Source organism: Tiliqua scincoides, chromosome 7, assembly GCF_035046505.1.
Source record: "Tiliqua scincoides isolate rTilSci1 chromosome 7, rTilSci1.hap2, whole genome shotgun sequence".
Classification (NCBI taxonomy): Eukaryota; Metazoa; Chordata; class Lepidosauria; order Squamata; family Scincidae; genus Tiliqua; species Tiliqua scincoides.
Window position 1 is genome coordinate 44,688,549 of NC_089827.1, and position 19,083 is coordinate 44,707,631.

Below are 19,083 nucleotides of genomic sequence, written 5' to 3' on the forward strand. Positions count from 1 at the left end.
ATTCCAAATACTTCTTAGAAACTTGAGAAGGTCATCTTGTGTGTGTGTGGGGGGGGGGGTGACTTTTCCCAGCTCAAACCACTCTGTTCTGCAACCGAGCCTGATGAGATTCTCCAACAACCATAACAGAAAAGCATAGAAACAGAGGGATGTTATAAGTAAAGCAAGGCTGACTTTATGTCTGGTCACTGATTAGGGAGCTGCTCCAGTTGCAGGTGGCAGGGATGTCACTTTGCAGTCAGAAACCAAGTGCTTGCATAATGTTGGCTGCAGTACCTCTTGCCTTTGCTACCAGCTCCTTATAGCTGCAGGTAAGGCTGAATATTCCTCCCCCCCCCCCCCATCTTCACACAGCTGCCAGTGATGGTTTTGCTTAGCAACATTCCTCTCCAGTGACTGCCATACACAATCAAAGGGCTTCCATGTCTTTCATGCAAATACCAACAGTTTGCAAGCTTCTCAGCAGGCAAGACTTGAAACTTCTAGTTTGAGATCAGGAGAGTGCAGGTCTTTAATGTTAAAATATACTTTGCATATATGGGATACCAACCTGGAATCGTTCTGCTGCAGAAGCAATGCAGCAGAATACTGATGGTGACACTGCACCAGTGTTCCCTCTAAGGGATCCATGCCAGTGCATTGTGACAAGTTGCAGTGTTGCCTCTGGACATTGAACAATGACATCATCATCATGTCATCGCTGAACTTCCGGATTGCTGAGCTCCATGCTGTCCACCTTAGAGTGAACACTGCAGAGCAGCCTAGTTAATTAGGTCTGTTGCTAGTCCTTGGCCAAACATTTTCATTGGCTAGTCATTGCATGGTTTGGCTTGTTGGGTAATCATCTGGGTCTGTCTGCATCTCCAAGGTCTTATTTTTTTTCCTTCGTTTTGACAGGAGTTCAGATCAGGTTCATGATGGAGGTGACTTTTAGCAGTTCATTCAGAAAAATGACCACTTTTTTTTTTTTCTTAATTAGATTGTATGGGAAAACATCAGACTGAATCAGATCCCCCAGAGCACTGGCAGGGTACTCTTAAAATTGGGGACATACTTTTTCCAACTACTGTGATCATAGGAGTGGCTGGCTGCATTATAGCTTGGTTCATGCTGGCATTTGTCATGTGGGACACTCAGGAGGGATTGTGGTGCAAAAAACGTAGCCAATGCACCAATGCACACCCTAAACTCCCCCAATCTAATTTTGTTCCCTTTTCTTTGTTTCTTCCCAGGTGTGATGAATATGTCACTCAGTTGGATGAGATGCAGAGGCAATTGGCGGCTGCTGAGGATGAGAAGAAGACTCTAAACTCTTTGCTGCGGATGGCTATCCAGCAAAAACTCGCCCTCACCCAACGCCTGGAAGACTTAGAGTTTGATCACGAGCAGTTCCGGCGGAGCAAAGGCAAACTTGGAAAGAGCAAGATCGGCAGCCCTAAAGTAAGTGAGGAGGCATCAGCCACCGTGCCATCCATAGACACTTTCCTCCTGCATAGTCAGGGCCCACAGAAACCAAACATACTGGTCAGCAGTGGCACTCAGAGGAAAAGGTATGCATGCAGTCATCTTTCTAGTACAGTGCAGTGGCCTGACTTGAATTAAGGTCATCCACTGAAGTGCAAATAAACGATATATTTTGATCGGGGACAATGTGAGGGATGGGGAGGACAGAAGTAGCTGCTTTTCAAAATGGAAACTTTGGTTAAGAGCACTTCTAAATCCACCTACCCATAATATTTTCTTGTCCTTTATTTGTCGACATTTCAACATATCCTCTATGTCTTGAATGTATCCATTCTGCATACAGCAAAATGTCCCACAGTGGGGGAAAAGGGCTGTATCAGAGAAGCACATCCAAAGGAAACTGATCTTTCTGAAAAACTTGGGTGCAATACTTGTCTCTTTCCCTTCCATATTAAAATGGGAGTGTGCTGTGATGTCCTTTTCCACACCTGTATTTAAGTGAATATATGTTCAAAACTGTTATTCAATACTGGAAGCAAACCCTAGTGGTGTTTAGTGTCTCATATCCTTTTGTGGCTGTGTTGCCGGTGGGGATGGTGGTGGTGGTGGTGAACAGATAGAAGAAAGACGGAATGCCTCACTACTTCTGCACAACAACTTCAAAAAACAGTGCCAAAGGGTTTCTTCCTTTTGGGGCAAACATTTCCTACCTGTGCACAAAATATTAAATGTATACATGTAAGAAAAAATTCATTGGACCTGAATTCTAAGTAGTCATTATAATGTGAATTGGAGTTTTGGATTGGGGGAGTGATGAGCAGAGGGTTCTTCTCAACCTGTGATCCAGGAAGACACATGCAGCCCACCAACCATGTATTGTGGCCAGCTAGCTTCTTGGCAACAGCCAGGAGTAGCCCCAAGTAGGCAGCAAAAATAGAGGATATCAAATCCATGTTGGCAACCGTACATGGTGGAGGATCTATGCCTGTCTTAGCGGGCCACAAGTTGAACAGTCTTGCCTTATACCTTTCTCAAATAGATAACTGAAACTCCCCTCTGTGAGAAAAAAGACTGTGGGGTGGTGCCAATGGTAGGGTGGTGGTGGTAACATGTTGGCTTGCTTTGGAGGGGAGAAAAAAATGAATGTGATATTGTCATTCATGGGGCCATTGCTCAGTAATTAAAGTAAAAACTCTTTTGTTTCCGTATGTATTTTTTCTTGGATCTCCTGCAAGACTATTCTCACCTTCCCCTTGTGATCAGAGCCATCCCAGGACTTCAGGGACCTACCTTCTGCCTTTATTAAGAACCCCCTTTGATCACACCACAGAATCAAATCTTCTGAGGGGCCCCCCTTCCATGAATGAATTCTTCCATGGGCACCGTCTCAGCAAGGAAAAAAGGTTAACCGTGGCCATCCCAGGTAAACATTTTTTCCTTGGGTGCATGTAGAGCAAAATGATGAGCTGAGTATAGAGAGAATCCTCTTCAAACACTTTGCAGATGCAGTTTTTAATTCGGGCATATTCTTATATCTTTTAAAGTAACACATAAACATCTTCAAATTGCTCCAGATTATTCCTACTATCTTAGTGGGACTATTTTGGAGCCTATGGTCTGAGGATTCCACCCAAAGTGCCCTTTGATTGAATGAAGTGCCCTTGATTCAGCTCCCAAACAGACAAAATAATGGGTGGGTTACCTTTCTTCTTGTCAAGGTTATGTGATTATTTCAACAGGGATTGTGTCTGCTCACACTACAACTGAGTTTGGTTTAATATCTCATTTGAAACAATCTGACAGAATGATAAATTGATTAAAGGAGAGATGACAGAGATAAAGGAGAGATGACAGGAGAGATTAAAGGACAGAATGATAAATTGATTGAAGGAGAGATGAGCCATGTGTGAAACAACCATTGATTTGGTTACACAAGATATATTCTGATGGGTCTTCCCACAGACAGATACCATTCTCCAGCTCTGGGAGATTACTTCTTTGTGCCTTGTTCCAGTGCTGATTTTTCCAAGTTCACTCTTACTGGGACAGTGCAGAGTCCCAGAGGGCCTGGAGACTGAAAATGGAAAAACCACTTCTTGTTTTTCTCAGGAACCGGAAGTGTTCCTTTTTTCCTATTTTCTTTAACGGCCCCCAGGTAAGTTAGAAAAACCCTTATCTTTCCAGCAGTAACATGATAATTGCTGCTGATTTCTTGACCACTCCCCTTAAGGGGAAATGGCCTTTTTCTGGTTTCCCTGGTGGATTGTGACTACCAGTTTGGGAACCACTGTGTTATATAGTTGAGATTCAGGCTAAATAAGGGTAACATTGATCTATTTTTGACTTTCAGCCATGTTCTGGTCCCTAACCAGACAAAAGTGCAAGGTATGCCTGTAGATCCATTCAGGTTTATGGAAGACAATATGGAAAATAGCCAGGATTAGAACTGGGTATCTACTGTAGTTATACTTTGTACTTTGGTTAGAGACCAGAGCATGGCTAAAAGTCAAAAATGGATGAATGTGAAAGCATAGCCTTATTTGTAAATATATTTTGGCTGGTGAAAAAACGTAATTTCCTAACTATGTAACACATGCAAATGGGTATGAAACCTAAATAAACGAAAATAAAAGAAAAACATAAGATTGTTGATGAACATTGTGGAAGATTGGATGAAATTGGACAAAAGAGGAAAGCACATGGAAGAAATTTGAAATGTGATTATATAGGTTGTGTGTCAGCATCCCTGAGGGTTTTGTTACTGGAACAACAAAGTTCCTTTTAGGCAGCAGTTTAAAAATAGCATCACTTACCTAGAACAGCTTAGTTTCAGTTCCCTCAGAGGCAGACCTCTCCCTTCCTCCTGGAGCATGCAAAATAATGCAAAGCAGATGTGATTATCACTTTGCATTCTTTTGTGTGCTTCAGGGGGAAGGGAGCAAACTGAAACTAAGATGTTCTAATCCCCTGGAGAGGGAGAGAGAGATTGATTGCCTGCCTGCTGCATTACAATGGTAAGCAAGGCTATTTCTAAACCTATGCCTATTTTTCTTTTAATTTAAAGGTCAACCTTATCCGAACTGAGGTAAAACTGCTGGTGAAAAATTTTCAGATAATTAGTTTATACCTGTAATTGAAAATGGCTAAAAGAGCAAAGTGATAAAAGTCAAATGGATGAAAGTCAAGGTATTGCTGTAGTGCTGCCTTGTGTGGTGAGCCATGAATTGCCCTTCTAGACAGCGTACTGAAAGTTTTAAGCCTACCTAGGGGTAATGCCATGCAAATGGAACACGTCATCAAATCTACAGTTTAGTGTGTAATGAGAGGCACTTGAAGATTGGAAGTTCTACCTGCACAACTATTTCAGTTGGAATACTGATGGATAGAAAATATTAGCCCTTACCCTTTTCCCACATAGTAAGTATCATGATTTATATCCTGAGGAATCATCTAGTATTTGTCAGTTTTTTGGTGGTGGTTTAGAAACATGCTGTGAAAACGCACATCTAATGAAAATTTTGAGAAGACTTTATACCGGAGCCAACACAATGCTTCCTGTTACTGAAGGAACTCAATAGATTGTCTTCACCTGAAAACAGCCGTAGTGGGATGGGTTTTGCCCTACTCTTATGCATTTTGAGATTCTCAATGACACTATTATGATATGGCTTCTGGTTACTACCATGCTTGTTTTTTAAAAAGTTGTGTGTCAGATGGCAGCTCTTAATCTTGAGGTTCAGCTGCTATGCCAGACTAGAATTCATGGAAAAGGGAGCAGACTCCAAGCTTAAGGTGCAAAATTCAGAGACCTGGCTTTATTTGTAAGAAATTGACAGGTTTAAACCAAAGAATGTATAAAAAATGTCACTGTCTGAATTCACAGAGGCCAGATCTGTGACCCAGTGATAGCGATGTATGTAGCAATCCATTTACAAGAAGTAAAACTTAGTAAGGTTGTGTTTAGAAATTATTAATTATATGAAAGGTTCAGGAATAATTTTGTTTAACCAAGGTACACAAACAATTTTCAGACAATAGTTTCTTTTTAGAATGCAATTCTCTACAAACTTTCTGCTAGAAAGGTAATCATGGGGTCAGGATAAGCCAGTGGCAAACCTGGGCGACATCCTGCCCAGGGCCACAACCGCAGGCTGCCCGTCCCTGGCAAACTGCCACCCCCACAGCTTACCAGGTTCTCCTGGAGCCTCGCACAATGCCCAGGAGTGCTCTGAAACCCTTCTGAACTTCTGGAGTGCCCTTAAACAATACTGCGCCCTTTTTTGTTGGAAAACTGGAAGTACTGCTTAAGGGCACTCTGGAGGCTCAGAAGGCTTTTGGAGGACTCCTTGACGCCACACAAAGCCTCCTGGACCCTCAGACAAATCCTGGAGGGCTGGCGGCAGTAGCAGTGGGGGTGCAGGTAGCTTTTGCCTCCCCAAAAGTAAGTGGAGCCTGGTACTGACAGAGATAAATTTAGTTTTGGTTCTTTTAGCGAGGCAGCCAAATAAGAATTGACAGAGATCAGAAGCCACTCACATGCAGTTTATTGCTCTCAAGTATCAGGAGAGAACAGAGTGTCATGAACACTCTGACAATGAACCAGCCCCCACACCCTGGTTCCTCCCACTATTCTTATTTTATAACACTACACAAACAAGTCCCTTGATGCAATTGGCTTCCATTCACGGAATTTCCCGTAACCATGGGTCATCGTGCCCAGAACATTTTGACATGTTTGTTCCACATATAACATATCAACATCTTGCCACATCCTGACATATCAACATCCTGCCATAGCCCTTCCGTGGTAAACACATTTTTTCTTACTTATCTGCATAAGCAGAGGACTCGCAGGCTTGCAACCATGACAGAAGGCCCAAAAGCCAATTTAGAGAGCAACGTTCATGTCTTAAGTTTCATGATTACATATAGGTTACATAGAAAGATTATAAACCAGGTAAAGCCCTAAAATCTCCCTCAGTACCATGTAGCCCCCTGGATCTCCTGCAGGGGATGCCACTGCAACAAGCTCAAGTCTTCATTAAATATGGTGAGTAATACCAACTAGATCAGGTCCACAAGACATTATTGGCATCAAAATGATACACTTATCATTCTACCTAATTGTGAGATGCAGATAAAATATTTATAAGCTGCACCAACCTTTAGCAGTCTCCACTGTTGCCTTAACAGTCACCTTAATATGCAAAGAACTCTGCTAGAAGAGCTCAAACGCCCATCTAGTCCAACATTCAGTGGAGTTGCAGTTCCATGTATCTTCCGTTGCATAGCTTAGAACCTCTTCCCTTCTAAAATTGTGCCACCACTGAAATTTTGCCAAGTGTAGGACACCCCCCCCCCCGAGGAATGCTTGAGCAGAATTTCCATGGATTCTTCAACTAAGCCCAATACATGCCCCCAGATTTAAGACCAGCTGTGATCATATAAGTCTGTGCATCAGTTCTGCTAATCATGCTGATGGAATGTGCTAAAGTTGCTACCAGTACTGACCTGCCTTTAATGAAAGGGATGATGTGTGTTTTTAACTCTTTGGAATTGAAGAGTTTGTTATCTGCTGTTAGATTCTGTGCAGTATCTTGAAGAAATGCATATGATTGTCTTGCACATTTTGACTCTTTCAGTGACGAAAATCACTGTGATTTCTGTGGAACAGACTGTGCTATTTCTTTCAGCTGAAAAACCTAGCACTAGATGTTTTGATTACTTGATTACTTGTTTTGATTACTAGAAGCTGTTGATTACTTCAGAATTAAATAATGTGCCATAAAAGTTTTTTCTCAATTTATTGGAAGCAGATTAGATCTGAGATCTTACATGATAGAATCTTTATTCATGAATATACATAATGGAATTTGATACTTATTGGACAAGATATTCCAAAGAAGTTGCTAAAGAGTTTTAATGCCAGTATGATCCTTTCATATACTGCCAAGTTCCCATAATGCATACTAAATGTTATCTGACTGATGTATTATTTGAGGGCTTCCAGCAAACTATCTACAGGGAGCATTTGGAAAGGAGGTGAAACCTGCTTGCTTCCTTTTTCCATATAATAGTTTGAAATTGTTCCAAAATAGATTTCTTTTGTAAGCAAATTCGTTTCTCACTTGATCCTTGCGTCCAGTGCCTGCAGTGTGGTCAGCTTTGTCTGTGACACTTTTGCTATATAGAGAAAAACTCAATTTTGGAAATTGAAGGACTGGAACCCAGAAGTAAATGGCAATGACATGTTTCCCCTCATGCAATGATGTCATCAGCCACTCACTTCCGGTTTGCAAGGCTGATAAGGAAGCTGAAAATAGTGGTAAGGAAGCCAGGGTGGGTGCGAGGGGTTTTTAGAGTGCACGTTTTTCGTGCACAGCAGCTCTGCCTGCTGTACAGAGCCTCCTTATTGCTGTTCTTACGCTTGCATCATGGTCTGGCTGCTGCGCAGCAGGCCTACCTTGATGCCCAGGTATGCCTTTTGATGTCCCAGGGTGTTGCAATGCACAGACTGGGAACTTCTGTGCTAAAGGTTTAGAGAGCAGAAGCTGTCTAGCAGGGTTTTCTGTCAGACAGGGGACATAATTTGGTCCATCTGCACAATTCCTAGTCTTTCCAAGTAGGGCAGAGAAAAAATTCCTCTCTGAAAACTTAGATTGCTGCTGCCAGACTCTGTTGACAGTGCTAACCTCGATGGACCAAGGGCCTGGCTCAGCATGAGGTGACTTCCTATGAAGTCTCTCACCTGCCTGCCATGCAATTTGACCCCCACGTAATCACGGGGTGTAGGGGTGGAGTAGAATCTCTGAATCTCCGCTCGTTGCATGATAAACACTAAAGTCATATATTTATATCTGCGCAATTAGTGGTGATTTGCACATGACTATGCTGGAATGAACAACATGCATGTTCTCTTCATGTGAATGTAGAAACATAGGCAACTGCCTTACACTGAAACAGACCATTGGTCTTTCTACTGCAGTATTGTCAACACAGAGTGGCTGTTGCTGTCCAGTATTTTAGACAGAAATTGTGCCTGAGATTTTTGCATGCAAAACATGACCTCTACTAGTATACTACAATCTCTCACTTTAATGGGGTGGCCAGTCAGATGGCATCATCCAAATCTCCCATCCCTTCTGCCAAGGTGAGCCCTATAATGAAACATAACCAGGCATTCCAGCAGGAGGAAGCCATCAGAGGATAGTTGGCGAATGTCCCACCAACCTGGACTCAGCCCTGAGTCGGAATATTCAGGTTAAACGTACAGGAGGCTACAAAATTGCATTGGGCCATATCTGGTCCTCCATTTCATTCCCTGGCCCTGCTGCCACTCAGCTCACTCCTATGTAACTTACAATATTCGGAATCCAGACTTGTTTGTTTTAATAATGCAACTGCTATGATTTAAGTTTCCAATACTTCTCAGTTTAAAATCTTTGTCAAGGGACTATTCCATTTCTTCCTAAAGCAGAGCAATAATACTGCATTGTGCTCACTGCTCTGCAGTTTTACTGACCTGCTTGAAGAAGAAATGAAATATTCCCTTGACTGGGGTTAAAATCAGAACCAAAGCCCTGCTGTGTTTTTGTTGTGTGTTACATCTATCTTTTATCTTCTTCACTTGTTTTGAAGTGCCCTGGGTTTTCAAGAGAGTACAGAGGCCTTATAGTGACTTGGGCTTTGTTACCTATCTGCCAATGGTTTGCTATGCTGCTTTTCAGACAGCCCTCTTAATTCTGTAGTGTTACCTATAACATTAGGGTTGCAAATGCTATTCCTTGTTGTACCAGTCAGATGAGATGGCCGTTACTTGAGCTCCCCCTGCTGAACAGGAGAAGTATCTACCGTGATGACTTCAAATCACTTTTGAAACTCCCAAAGCAGTTTGTGGCATGGCATGGGAGCCTGTAGTTCAAGGAGAGAAAAAAAAATCAACATGACTTTTCCTGTTCTAAGCCTAAAGTAGGGCTTTGGAGCCTGACAAATAAGTGGAAGGGTGCATGAAGGTGAATTGTGACTTTTTCATGCTTACAAACCCTCACATCCAATTCTTTTTAATGTGTACATTTAAAAAATCTTTCAATGTTCTGATCACAAGACTAGCCAAATGAAATTTAGGGCCCAGTCCTGTCCAACTTTCCAGCACTGATGCAGCCATACCAAGGAGGCTTGTGCTGCATCCTGCAGTGGAGGGGGGGCGGTCACAGAGGTAAGGGAATATTTCTTTCCTTATCTCAGGACTACATTGTGACTGTACTCATCTCAGCACTGGGGAGATGGATAGGGTTGGGCCCTTAGTTATCAAACTCCAACTTCCTGCAAAGTGCCCTTTTAGTATACAGTATGACTTGATTTTTATAGTCTGAACCCCTGAATGCAAACTAGTCATATAAGACATGGATCCATAGCTTGGTGTGCAACTCTAGTATATCCACATATATGTGTATATATGTGGCTCTATGCAAGTGCTGGCTGGCCTATTCACTTGGAGGGATGGGGTTGTATGTGGGTGTGTGTAGATGTGGGGGATGGTCTTTGTCTACAATTCCCCTCACAGGCACAGAACTTTGAAAGAAATGGGCAAGTCCTGTGTGCAAGGGGTTCAATCAGCACATTGGTGTCCCAAAATATGTACCAGAACAGATGGATCAGGACAATAATCAGGCAAATTACATGACTCTTGTATTCTGTATGTAACCAACTTTTTTTTCATACTGCTCTGAGATGAAAACAAGTGCTTCTTATAGAAGCTTAACACAACATACTCTTTTGTGTCCATTTTATTGTTTTTCAGTGTTACTTTTGATTTTGTCTGCAGTTTAATTTATCATGATTTTGACTCTGACTCATTACTTTAGATCTGTCGTTTGTGTTATGCTCATTGAATTCAATCAATGAACATTCCATATACCTGTCATTGCTACAAATCTTTGTGAACCTATTTTATTGGTTGCTACCTATTTAATCATTGCTACCTATTTTAAATCTGAGGGGATGAATGCAAAGCTTTGTGAAGGGTTGTCCTTATTTTTAATCCATTTAAAAACCAGCTAGCTAGACATACTTTTACCTCTTGGTGCCACTGCTTTGTGCTTTTTCCTTTGGTCTGGTTAGATTTCCAAGAAATGCAGACAAGGCTGAGAACATCCATTTCACGCTGAGCAATATTATTTTGACAAAATGTGATGACACGCATTCATGCTGTGCCTCACATAGTAATTTCTCTCCAAATTCTCATCTTCAATTTTTATAAAGCAGGATCACTTTATTAAAACATTTATTTTACTTGCAAGCAAGCCATATGTACTTCCTGTCAATTCATGTAAGTGAGAAGTATCAAAATAGAATACATGCCTAAATATCAGGTATGGTTATTTTTTTCCCCCATTAGCAGGAAAAATTGTTGTCTTACTCACAGAAAGAATAGCTTGCAGTTATATAATGCCTGTGACTTTAAGTTGTCAGTTCCAAAGTTCCAGCTAAGGCCCCATTCATAAGTTTGCTAGCAGCATGGTTGTCACTTGAAAATGAAATGGTGTGGGTGTAGGGATGCTGTGTGAATATGTAGGGATGCTGTGTGAATAAGCCTGTTGCTGCAGCAAGGGCTTTTCCTGGGGCAAGGGGACAAATGTTCCTCTTACCTCAAGGAGACTGCCAGACTGTGAAATTCCCCCACAGGATATAGCACCAGCCACACTGGGCCTGCTGCATCGGCACAGGGGAATTTCAATAGGATTGGGCTGTTACTTTCAAGTATGCATGTATAGGATTGTACCCTTAAAGAAGAAGAGATTCATGACCAATGCGCATGACCATTTTGCATGTGGCCAGTTCCCTCTCTGCAACCCAGACTGCAATGTGCATGTAGCAAATGAATCATCTGAATTATCTGTAATGAGGAGATTTTAACTTCACCAGTGACTACAAAGTTGCCTAACATAGACTGCCAACATAGACTGGCATTTACCATGCCAAATTACCGTTTGTAGTCATGAAGAACTGAGACCTGTGGTTTTCAAATTACATTGAATAAAATCTAAAGTATTCCATGGGAGTTTGTGGGGGCTTTGCAGTGAAAGATTGGTGCTGGTGGAGAAGTCTCTTGAAATGTACTAGTTTGTCTGGCATTGCTCGGATCATCCCACAACCTAGAACCAGAATCATTTAAGATTTCTTCATCAAAGGAGGACGGCATCCCAGACCCCTAGATTAAGGGAAATCAGGGCACCCTGATGGAAGGCCTAAGGCCAGAACCATGGAAGACATTCCATCCAAGAAGGCAACAGAATTAGGGGACCAAATGCATTCTGACTAGATTTGCTTGCTGGCTCAGGACAAACTCCCAGATCACTTTGGAGGCTCTGTAGAACATGTATAGGATTTCAGTCTAAGGGAATGAGATACAACTTAAAGCCATTTCTGCCCAATGTTGCATATACACAACAGGGACCAAATGTGTACACCTGTGGGCCGGTCAGAAAAGGGTTAACATCTACTTTTAATTCTTGCATCTGCTTCTTCACTAACCTTCAAGTTAAACTGTCAGTTGATTTAATGAGGAATGATTAAAATCACATGTTCCAACACAAAAATTTATTCACTAGTCTAAAAAAAATTAAATTTGTTTAAAGGCAAGTATAAAATTACTGTTCTTTCAATATATGTGTACATATTTGCTGAATAATAATTAGCTGTTTGTACTTTTTCATGCCATAGAAGGACATGAATGCATCACAAATGAAAAATACTGTCTGGGGTTCCAACTGTGGCAGTTCGTCAATGGTTCTATAAGGGAGTTAAGAATCTCTAATCGACTTGTTATTGTCTTCCCAGAGCTGTAAATCCAGGGTTCCTGCTGAATCAGGCCAAACATCCATTTAGTCAAGCCTTTGGCCAGCCAAATGCCTCCTGCATTTGGCTGCCATTTGGCCACCCAAATGCCCACAAAACCAGACAGGAAGTCAACATTCCTCCTACGTTCTCAAACATCTAGTGCTCAAAGGTGTATTACCCCTGAATATGGAGTTCCATTTAGTTATGGCTATTACCAATTGATAGTTACTGTATATCTTTCCCAAATTTGTACAGCCATTTTATTAGTGGCCATCTCTAAATGTTGTGGCAGTGAAATCAATAAATATGCATTGTGTGAAGAAGTAATTTATTTTATCAGGACACTACTGCATACTATTTAATTGAGCGACCTGTAGGAGAAATGATTTATGCAACACCAAAGCTAGAGATAGAAAATTGTTCAGGGTTTGTTGTAAAACAGCACTGGGTGAGAGCCTGAAGAGCATTTTACCCCCTATGTAAGGTTCTTAAACCATGAACAAACAAACACAGGGGGGAAAAAAGTAGGAAAAAGTCAATCACAGGACAAAAGGTCAATCACAATAAAACTACAAACAATTCTACATGGCTCCAATAACATTCATTTTCACATCTGTGTAAATTCAAAACAGCCTGATGAGAACTAAAACAAGGGAGAAATCCCAACACCCTTGGTAAGACCTATTAGCTCACATCCACATTCCTAAGGGGTTTATATGGTAGGGCACCCTGACCTCATGGCAATAATTCAGGATTGTTTAGTACATGGCTCTGTCACTTAGAGAGAATGGCTGTTAAGGCTCCAAGATTTATTCTGGAACTCAAGCTTTTGGGCTTGGAGGAAAAACCTTAAATGAGGGCAACAAATAAGTAAACACCGTGCAAATAAAGGCAAAAATCAATTTTTTTTGTCAGACCCCAAATTCTAATGTTATGAAAGAGAAAAATATTATTTCTGTCACTTTCTTCAGACCATTCATAATAATACTGCATCATGCCTTCCCTTGATCATCTTGTTTTTAAGCTAAAAAGCCCCGTGTTCATAAGGAAGATATTTCAAACTCTTATCATTCTGATAGCCCTTGTTTTCCAGTTCTAAGGTGTTCTTTGTGAGCAGAACTGTGTACAGTATTGCAGATGTGGCTGCTCCGTATATTTAAGTGAAACTATGAAACTGGCCGTTACATTTCCAATTCCTTTCCTAATAATTCCTAAATTGTTTTATCTTTTCACTGTTGCTGCACACAGAGTGGACATTTTCATTGAGTAATTTTCTGTGACTCCAAGATCACCATTATGAGCAGAATTGCTTAATAAGCATTGCCTAGGGAGTACGGTAGAAGAGAGAACACATAAGCGGTTGCACAGACACGGATTGCTGTTAGGGTGTGACATTTGTGTCTATTGATCTAAATTTTAAAAGATCTAATATCAACTCCAAGCAACTGAATGTTTCCCTCAGGACAACTGGTTAGCTTCGCATCCTCAGGAAGCTACCATGGGAAATGTAGGGCAAGTTCAAAAACACCCACCCCCAAAAAAGACCGGGGAGAGGTGGAGAATGCATTTCAAAAAGATGCATGGAATGTGAACTATACTAGGGGAGGGGGAATCCCAAATGCCCAACACATCTCAGCATACATAATCCTCAGGGACACAGAAAAGCTCTTGATACCTGCAAGAAATTCCACTAATTGTGACGACGCACAAAAGCATGATATCTCACTGTTTTTAATTGGTCAAGTAGCCCTAGAACTTCATCTCTTGTCCCATCTACTGTTTTTGACTTGGAGCGCAATCCTAAAGGAGCGCTCGGCCGGCGCACCAGTCTGGGAGGGTTTCAAATGTGCCCTAAAGCACATTTGTGCCCCCTCATGTGTCAGCTGGGCTGGCATAGGAATGTGCAGCTTCTGCGCTGATGAGGACAGGTAGGTCCACACTGGCTGAGCTCAGCTGGCACAGGGGCATGGGGGGGCATGAGGAGGGTGTGGAGGAGGCGTTTCAGTGCGGGGAAGAGTAGGTGGCAGGCAGGCTCATTGGCGTGCGGGCAGAGAGCGGAAGGCGAGGCCAGGATCTGACAGTTGTGCCAGATTCTAGCCCTGTTGCATGGAGCGGCTCCAGGCTGCTCCACTCTGCTTGGATCTGCGCCACCTCTTCAGGTAGCGCAGATCCGAGTAGACCCATTGGAACTGCTGCGGTTCTCCCTGGGTAAGGGGAATTTTTCCCTTGTCTTGGCCTGAGCTTCAGTCAGCCCCAAACTTGCACTAGATACAGCACAGGCCTGCCAGCCTGCCTGTTCCAGTGCACTGTTGTACTGGTGTGTGCACCTATCCAGCACTTTTGCAATGAAAAATACAGATAATTCAGCCTCTCTACATTCTCCTTCAACGATCTTTTAATACCAATGTCGTCTAATGGTCCCTGACTGTTATTTGAATAAAATGTTAACAGTTGATCCAAATGCCATTCCACCAATGGGAAGACGTTCCGCTGGAACAAGAAGTCTATTGTTTATTTACAGTAATATGCTTCTCAAATTGTTTGGTCATTTCCCTTTTTGTCAACTTTCATTGGTTTGGTTAGGGTTTGTCTTCCCCTTTTTCTCCTTTTTTGGGGGGACAAGACTTCCACTTTTTAACAGAAGCTTTCTTGCCTCTGATAGCTTCCTTGATTCTGTTTGTTAACCACATCAATATCTTCTGGGATTGGTTGTTGGGATGTGGCATCTGAGCTTTTATTACAGTGATTTTTAAAAATCATGTGGCAAAACCCTAGTAATTCCTCTGTTTTGAAACTCATTCAACATTGTAGTATGGCTGTAGGTACCTGAAGTGCATATGATAGTCCAAATTGGGAGAGAGTTTTTCACCACTACCTTGATTTTAAGGTTCATGATCTTTTAGATTACTGGGCTGCAGCACCTTCCTTATGAGGATAGGCTACGGCGTCTTCAGCCTAGAAAAAAGGTGTCTGAAAGGGGACATGATTGAGACATACAAAGTTATGCAGGGGAAAGATAGAGTGGATAGAGAGATGCTCTTTACACTCTCACATAACACCAGAACCAGAGCACATCCACTAAAATTGAGTGTTGGGGGAGTTAGGACAGACAAAAGAAAGTATTTCTTTACTCAGCGTGTGGTTGGTCTGTGGAACTCCTTGACACAGGATGTGGTGATGGCCTAGATGCCTTTAAAAGGGGATTGGACCAATTTCTGGAGGAAAAATCCATTATGGGTTATAAGCCATGATGTGTATGTGCAACCATCTGATTTTAGAAATAGGCTATGTCAGAATGCCAGATGCAAGGGAGGGCACCAAGGCAGGTTCTCTTGTTATCTGGTGTGCTCCCTGGGGCATTTGGTGGGCCGCTGTGAGATACAGGAAGCTGGACTAAATGGGCCTATGGCCTGTTCAAACAGGGCTGTTCTTCTGCTCATATGATCCATAATCAGCACTCAAGGACATATTAGGTGTCAGGAGATGTCAGCAGCAAACTCTGAACAGAGTAAGTTTTTCTCAAGCAACTTTTTGAGAAAACAGTGAGACAGATAACTCCTCGGTATGTTTTCTCTTCCTGCTTAATGAACCTTCTGTTTCTGCTGGATCCTGAACTCTGTGTCAGGCTGACTTGAGAAGCCCCATTGCGAGTTTGGGGCTTCTGAGGAAATTCCTGGCAGCTTCTGGTACCTGCAGCTTCTGGGCTGCAGGAAAGTAATTTCCCCGAGAAGTTTAGAGAACCAGGACAAGCTTGGAAAGGGGAGGAATGACAAACATCTTATTTTGACTTTTGTGCAGAGCAAGTAGAGTGGTTTAGTTTGTGGTAGCAGCAAACACTGCCTGAGTAATAAATGGTGTTACAAAGACTGTAAGGAACATTGCCCAATACTGAAGCCAATTTCAGAGGCTCTACTTTGTGGCCCTCTAGCATCAGGAGAATGGAAAATAGGCCCAAAGAAGAAGGCCTTACATGTAGTGGCAGCAAGGCTACAGAACACCCACCCAAGGCAGGCCTATCTGGCTCAATTTCTGCTCAGTTCTTTACATGCAGTAAAAACACATCTCTTCTAGCACGCTTTTTCACATGCCAAATTTTAAGAATGGTGTTCCGAGGATACTAGCTGCTTTACTTTTCTGATTGATGTTTGATTTCTTTTACACTCCTTGCCTACATTTTTCATTTAAATATTTTGGTGTTATCCACATGGGTATTTTTTTTTTTTAATAGAAAAGTGGGATAACAATATTTTGAAAGGAATCATTATGAACATGTGACAGAGATTTGTCTTAAGGGGCAACTTTGCACTCACATCTCCAAGACATGGTGGTGATGACTAGCTTTAGAGGGCTTTTTTATTGAAAAGGATTGGACACATTCATGGAGGAGAGATCTACCAATGACTATTACTTATGACTGCCGAACGGAATCCCCATGTATAGAAACAGCATACCCACTGATATCAAGAGTTAGGAACAAACAAGGAAGAGACATCACTTGCATGACCTGCTTGTGAGTACCCAGAAGCGTCTGGTTAGGAGTTGTCCAGAATACTGGACTAGATGGATCTTTGGACCGATCCAGCAAAATATTTCAAAATAATATCAAGTGCCTATGGAAAGGTAATGTTTCATTTCCTTTGCAGGAGTGAAAAGGGAAGAAACCTGGAAGAACTATCTGAGCATGTTTTATTTTTTTGTACTTCAGTTTTAAGTTGTATGCTGAGAAATACTCTGCTGAGAAATAATCTGGCTAAATATTAAAGACAGCGGAAAGAACAGCATACATTGTCTATACATCATTTAAATAAAGTGACAATAATGACAATCGAGAACAAGACTAACCTATTCCAAGAGCAGTTTAAACTTCTCGGCACTTTAGGTCATTCATTTTCTGCCCTCACCAAAGCATTCGCTTACAGTGTTATTCACTTAAACTTCCCATTCTTATGGAGGACACAGACAGCATCTGTGTGACTGCTTTGTTTTGAAAAGACCAAAGCCATTAAACATCTAGGTGCTGATCAAGAAGGAACAACTCAAACTCATTTACCTGCTTTTTGCTAAGGAAAAGCTTTTAGCTTAACTCAGTGGTTCCCAAACTGGGTGCCACGGCATGCACACAGGGGCACCATGAGATGTTCCTGGCAGCCTCTTCCTCCCATCCCTCCTGGGCACTGCTATCTTGGCCTGCTGGGATTGCGCAAGAACTTGGAGGAGTGTAGTGCAGTACTGCTGTGACAGAGTGCCATGGAAGAAGGGCACCATGACCAAGGTAAGTTTGGGAACCACTGGCTTAACCTAATGATGAGTGCACAGAACATTCATTCTGGAATTTGTTGTGGCTCTAATCCAACATCTAAAAGCATTGATCCTTGTTTTGTTAAGGCTGGCCACCAATTGTGCTGACAGTCTTCATTTTCTTATCAGCTAAGATCCCAGACATGCAACTGTCAGTAGTTTTTACAGCATCTCTGGGAGATGAAGGTTAGATAGGATCAGACTTATCCACTGAACAAAGTTCACTTTGTCAAGGCTGAACTTACAATCCATCATGTCCAGAACTCTTCAGAGTTCAACAGGAATGGATTATCAGCACTCTTATCAAAGGCATCTTTAAAAAAATTTAGATTCAGTAGCTAACATCTCTGGGGGAGTGCAACTGCCAATCTGGGCATTACTACTGTACATGGATTTCTTGTTTAACTCTATAAGGAAGTTTTGTATATCACTCCAGATTCACAGCCCATTCGTAACCAGTACTGATGCAGTGGGGCCATGCTGTATCCTATGCTGGAATTGAGCAGGCAGAACTATTCTAGATACAGTACTCTCTAATTTTTTTTAAAGTTTATTAATGCCAGTTGGCATGACAAACCAATTGTGTTATTCAACAATATGACTCCATAGTAGGGAAGGTTGAAATGTAGTCAGCGCGTAAAACTTCCATTAACTGGCTTGCTGACAGCAAAAATAAGTGCACATTCATCTCTTGGATTATGGGGAAAAATTTAGAAAAGAGCACCAGTGCTACTTTTTGGGCATATTTTATGGTCAAGAGGTCAGAGAACATCTTGCAATAAACAGGAAATAAATTAGACGGGAGTGTTGCTGAGTCAGGAATTTAAAAAATAGCAATAAAATTAGAAGCCATTTATAGGTGATAGGGCAAAATCAGACCTTCTGTAAAAGGGAACATCTTTAATGAGTTAATGTATGTTCCTACATGAGAATCTCTCGGGATGAGACTCAGATCCAGGAAGCCTAGGACTGGACAACAGATTTAAAAGGAGGCACATATGCTGCTTCGTCAGAGTTTTGAAATTACTTGTGCCATATTGAAGAGCTCTGAATAGAACGATACTAATATATAAACCTGAGGAACACTTGGGGTAGTGTCTACATTGCTTCTATAACATGCAATTTAGGGACCCCACTACCTTTTATCTTCTTTACTCTTTTGTTTTGTATTGTCAAATCATAAAATATAAAAAAATTATCTCTCGTGTGGGCTGGGTATTTGTATTTCTGGCATTATTGCTACAAGGTACATTGTTGCTTATCTGGGACTTTCACAGCCCACTTCTTGCAGCACTAGCTATATCCTGTGGGTGGGGCAGTCACGGATATAAGGGAACATTTGTTCCTTTCCTCTGGGGTAAGCCTCCACTGGCCCTTGGAGTTTGTCACAAGTCCAAGTAGACCCGGGCAGGTGGATTGAGATAGTGAAGAGGGATAGGATATCAACAGAGCTGCCGCCTCCTACAACCACCCCCTTCCTGC

The 19,083-nt window shown here is 41.9% G+C and overlaps 1 protein-coding gene across 7 annotated transcripts in view; it reads left to right on the top strand.

The window, feature by feature from the left end:
• The window catches only part of BICD1 (BICD cargo adaptor 1), a 147,927-nt gene that overhangs the window by 108,723 nt on the left and 20,121 nt on the right, over positions 1-19,083 (top strand). For 3 of the 7 annotated variants that reach the window (XM_066634528.1, XM_066634530.1, XM_066634529.1), the window contains exons 8-9: positions 1,233-1,550; positions 2,700-2,887. In XM_066634528.1, the coding sequence (XP_066490625.1) occupies positions 1,233-1,550; positions 2,700-2,887 (506 nt within the window). Of the gene's footprint in view, positions 1-1,232; positions 1,551-2,699; positions 2,888-19,083 lie in introns of those variants that run through there. The other 4 variants (XM_066634532.1, XM_066634535.1, XM_066634533.1 and 1 more) reach the window with 2 other exon arrangements.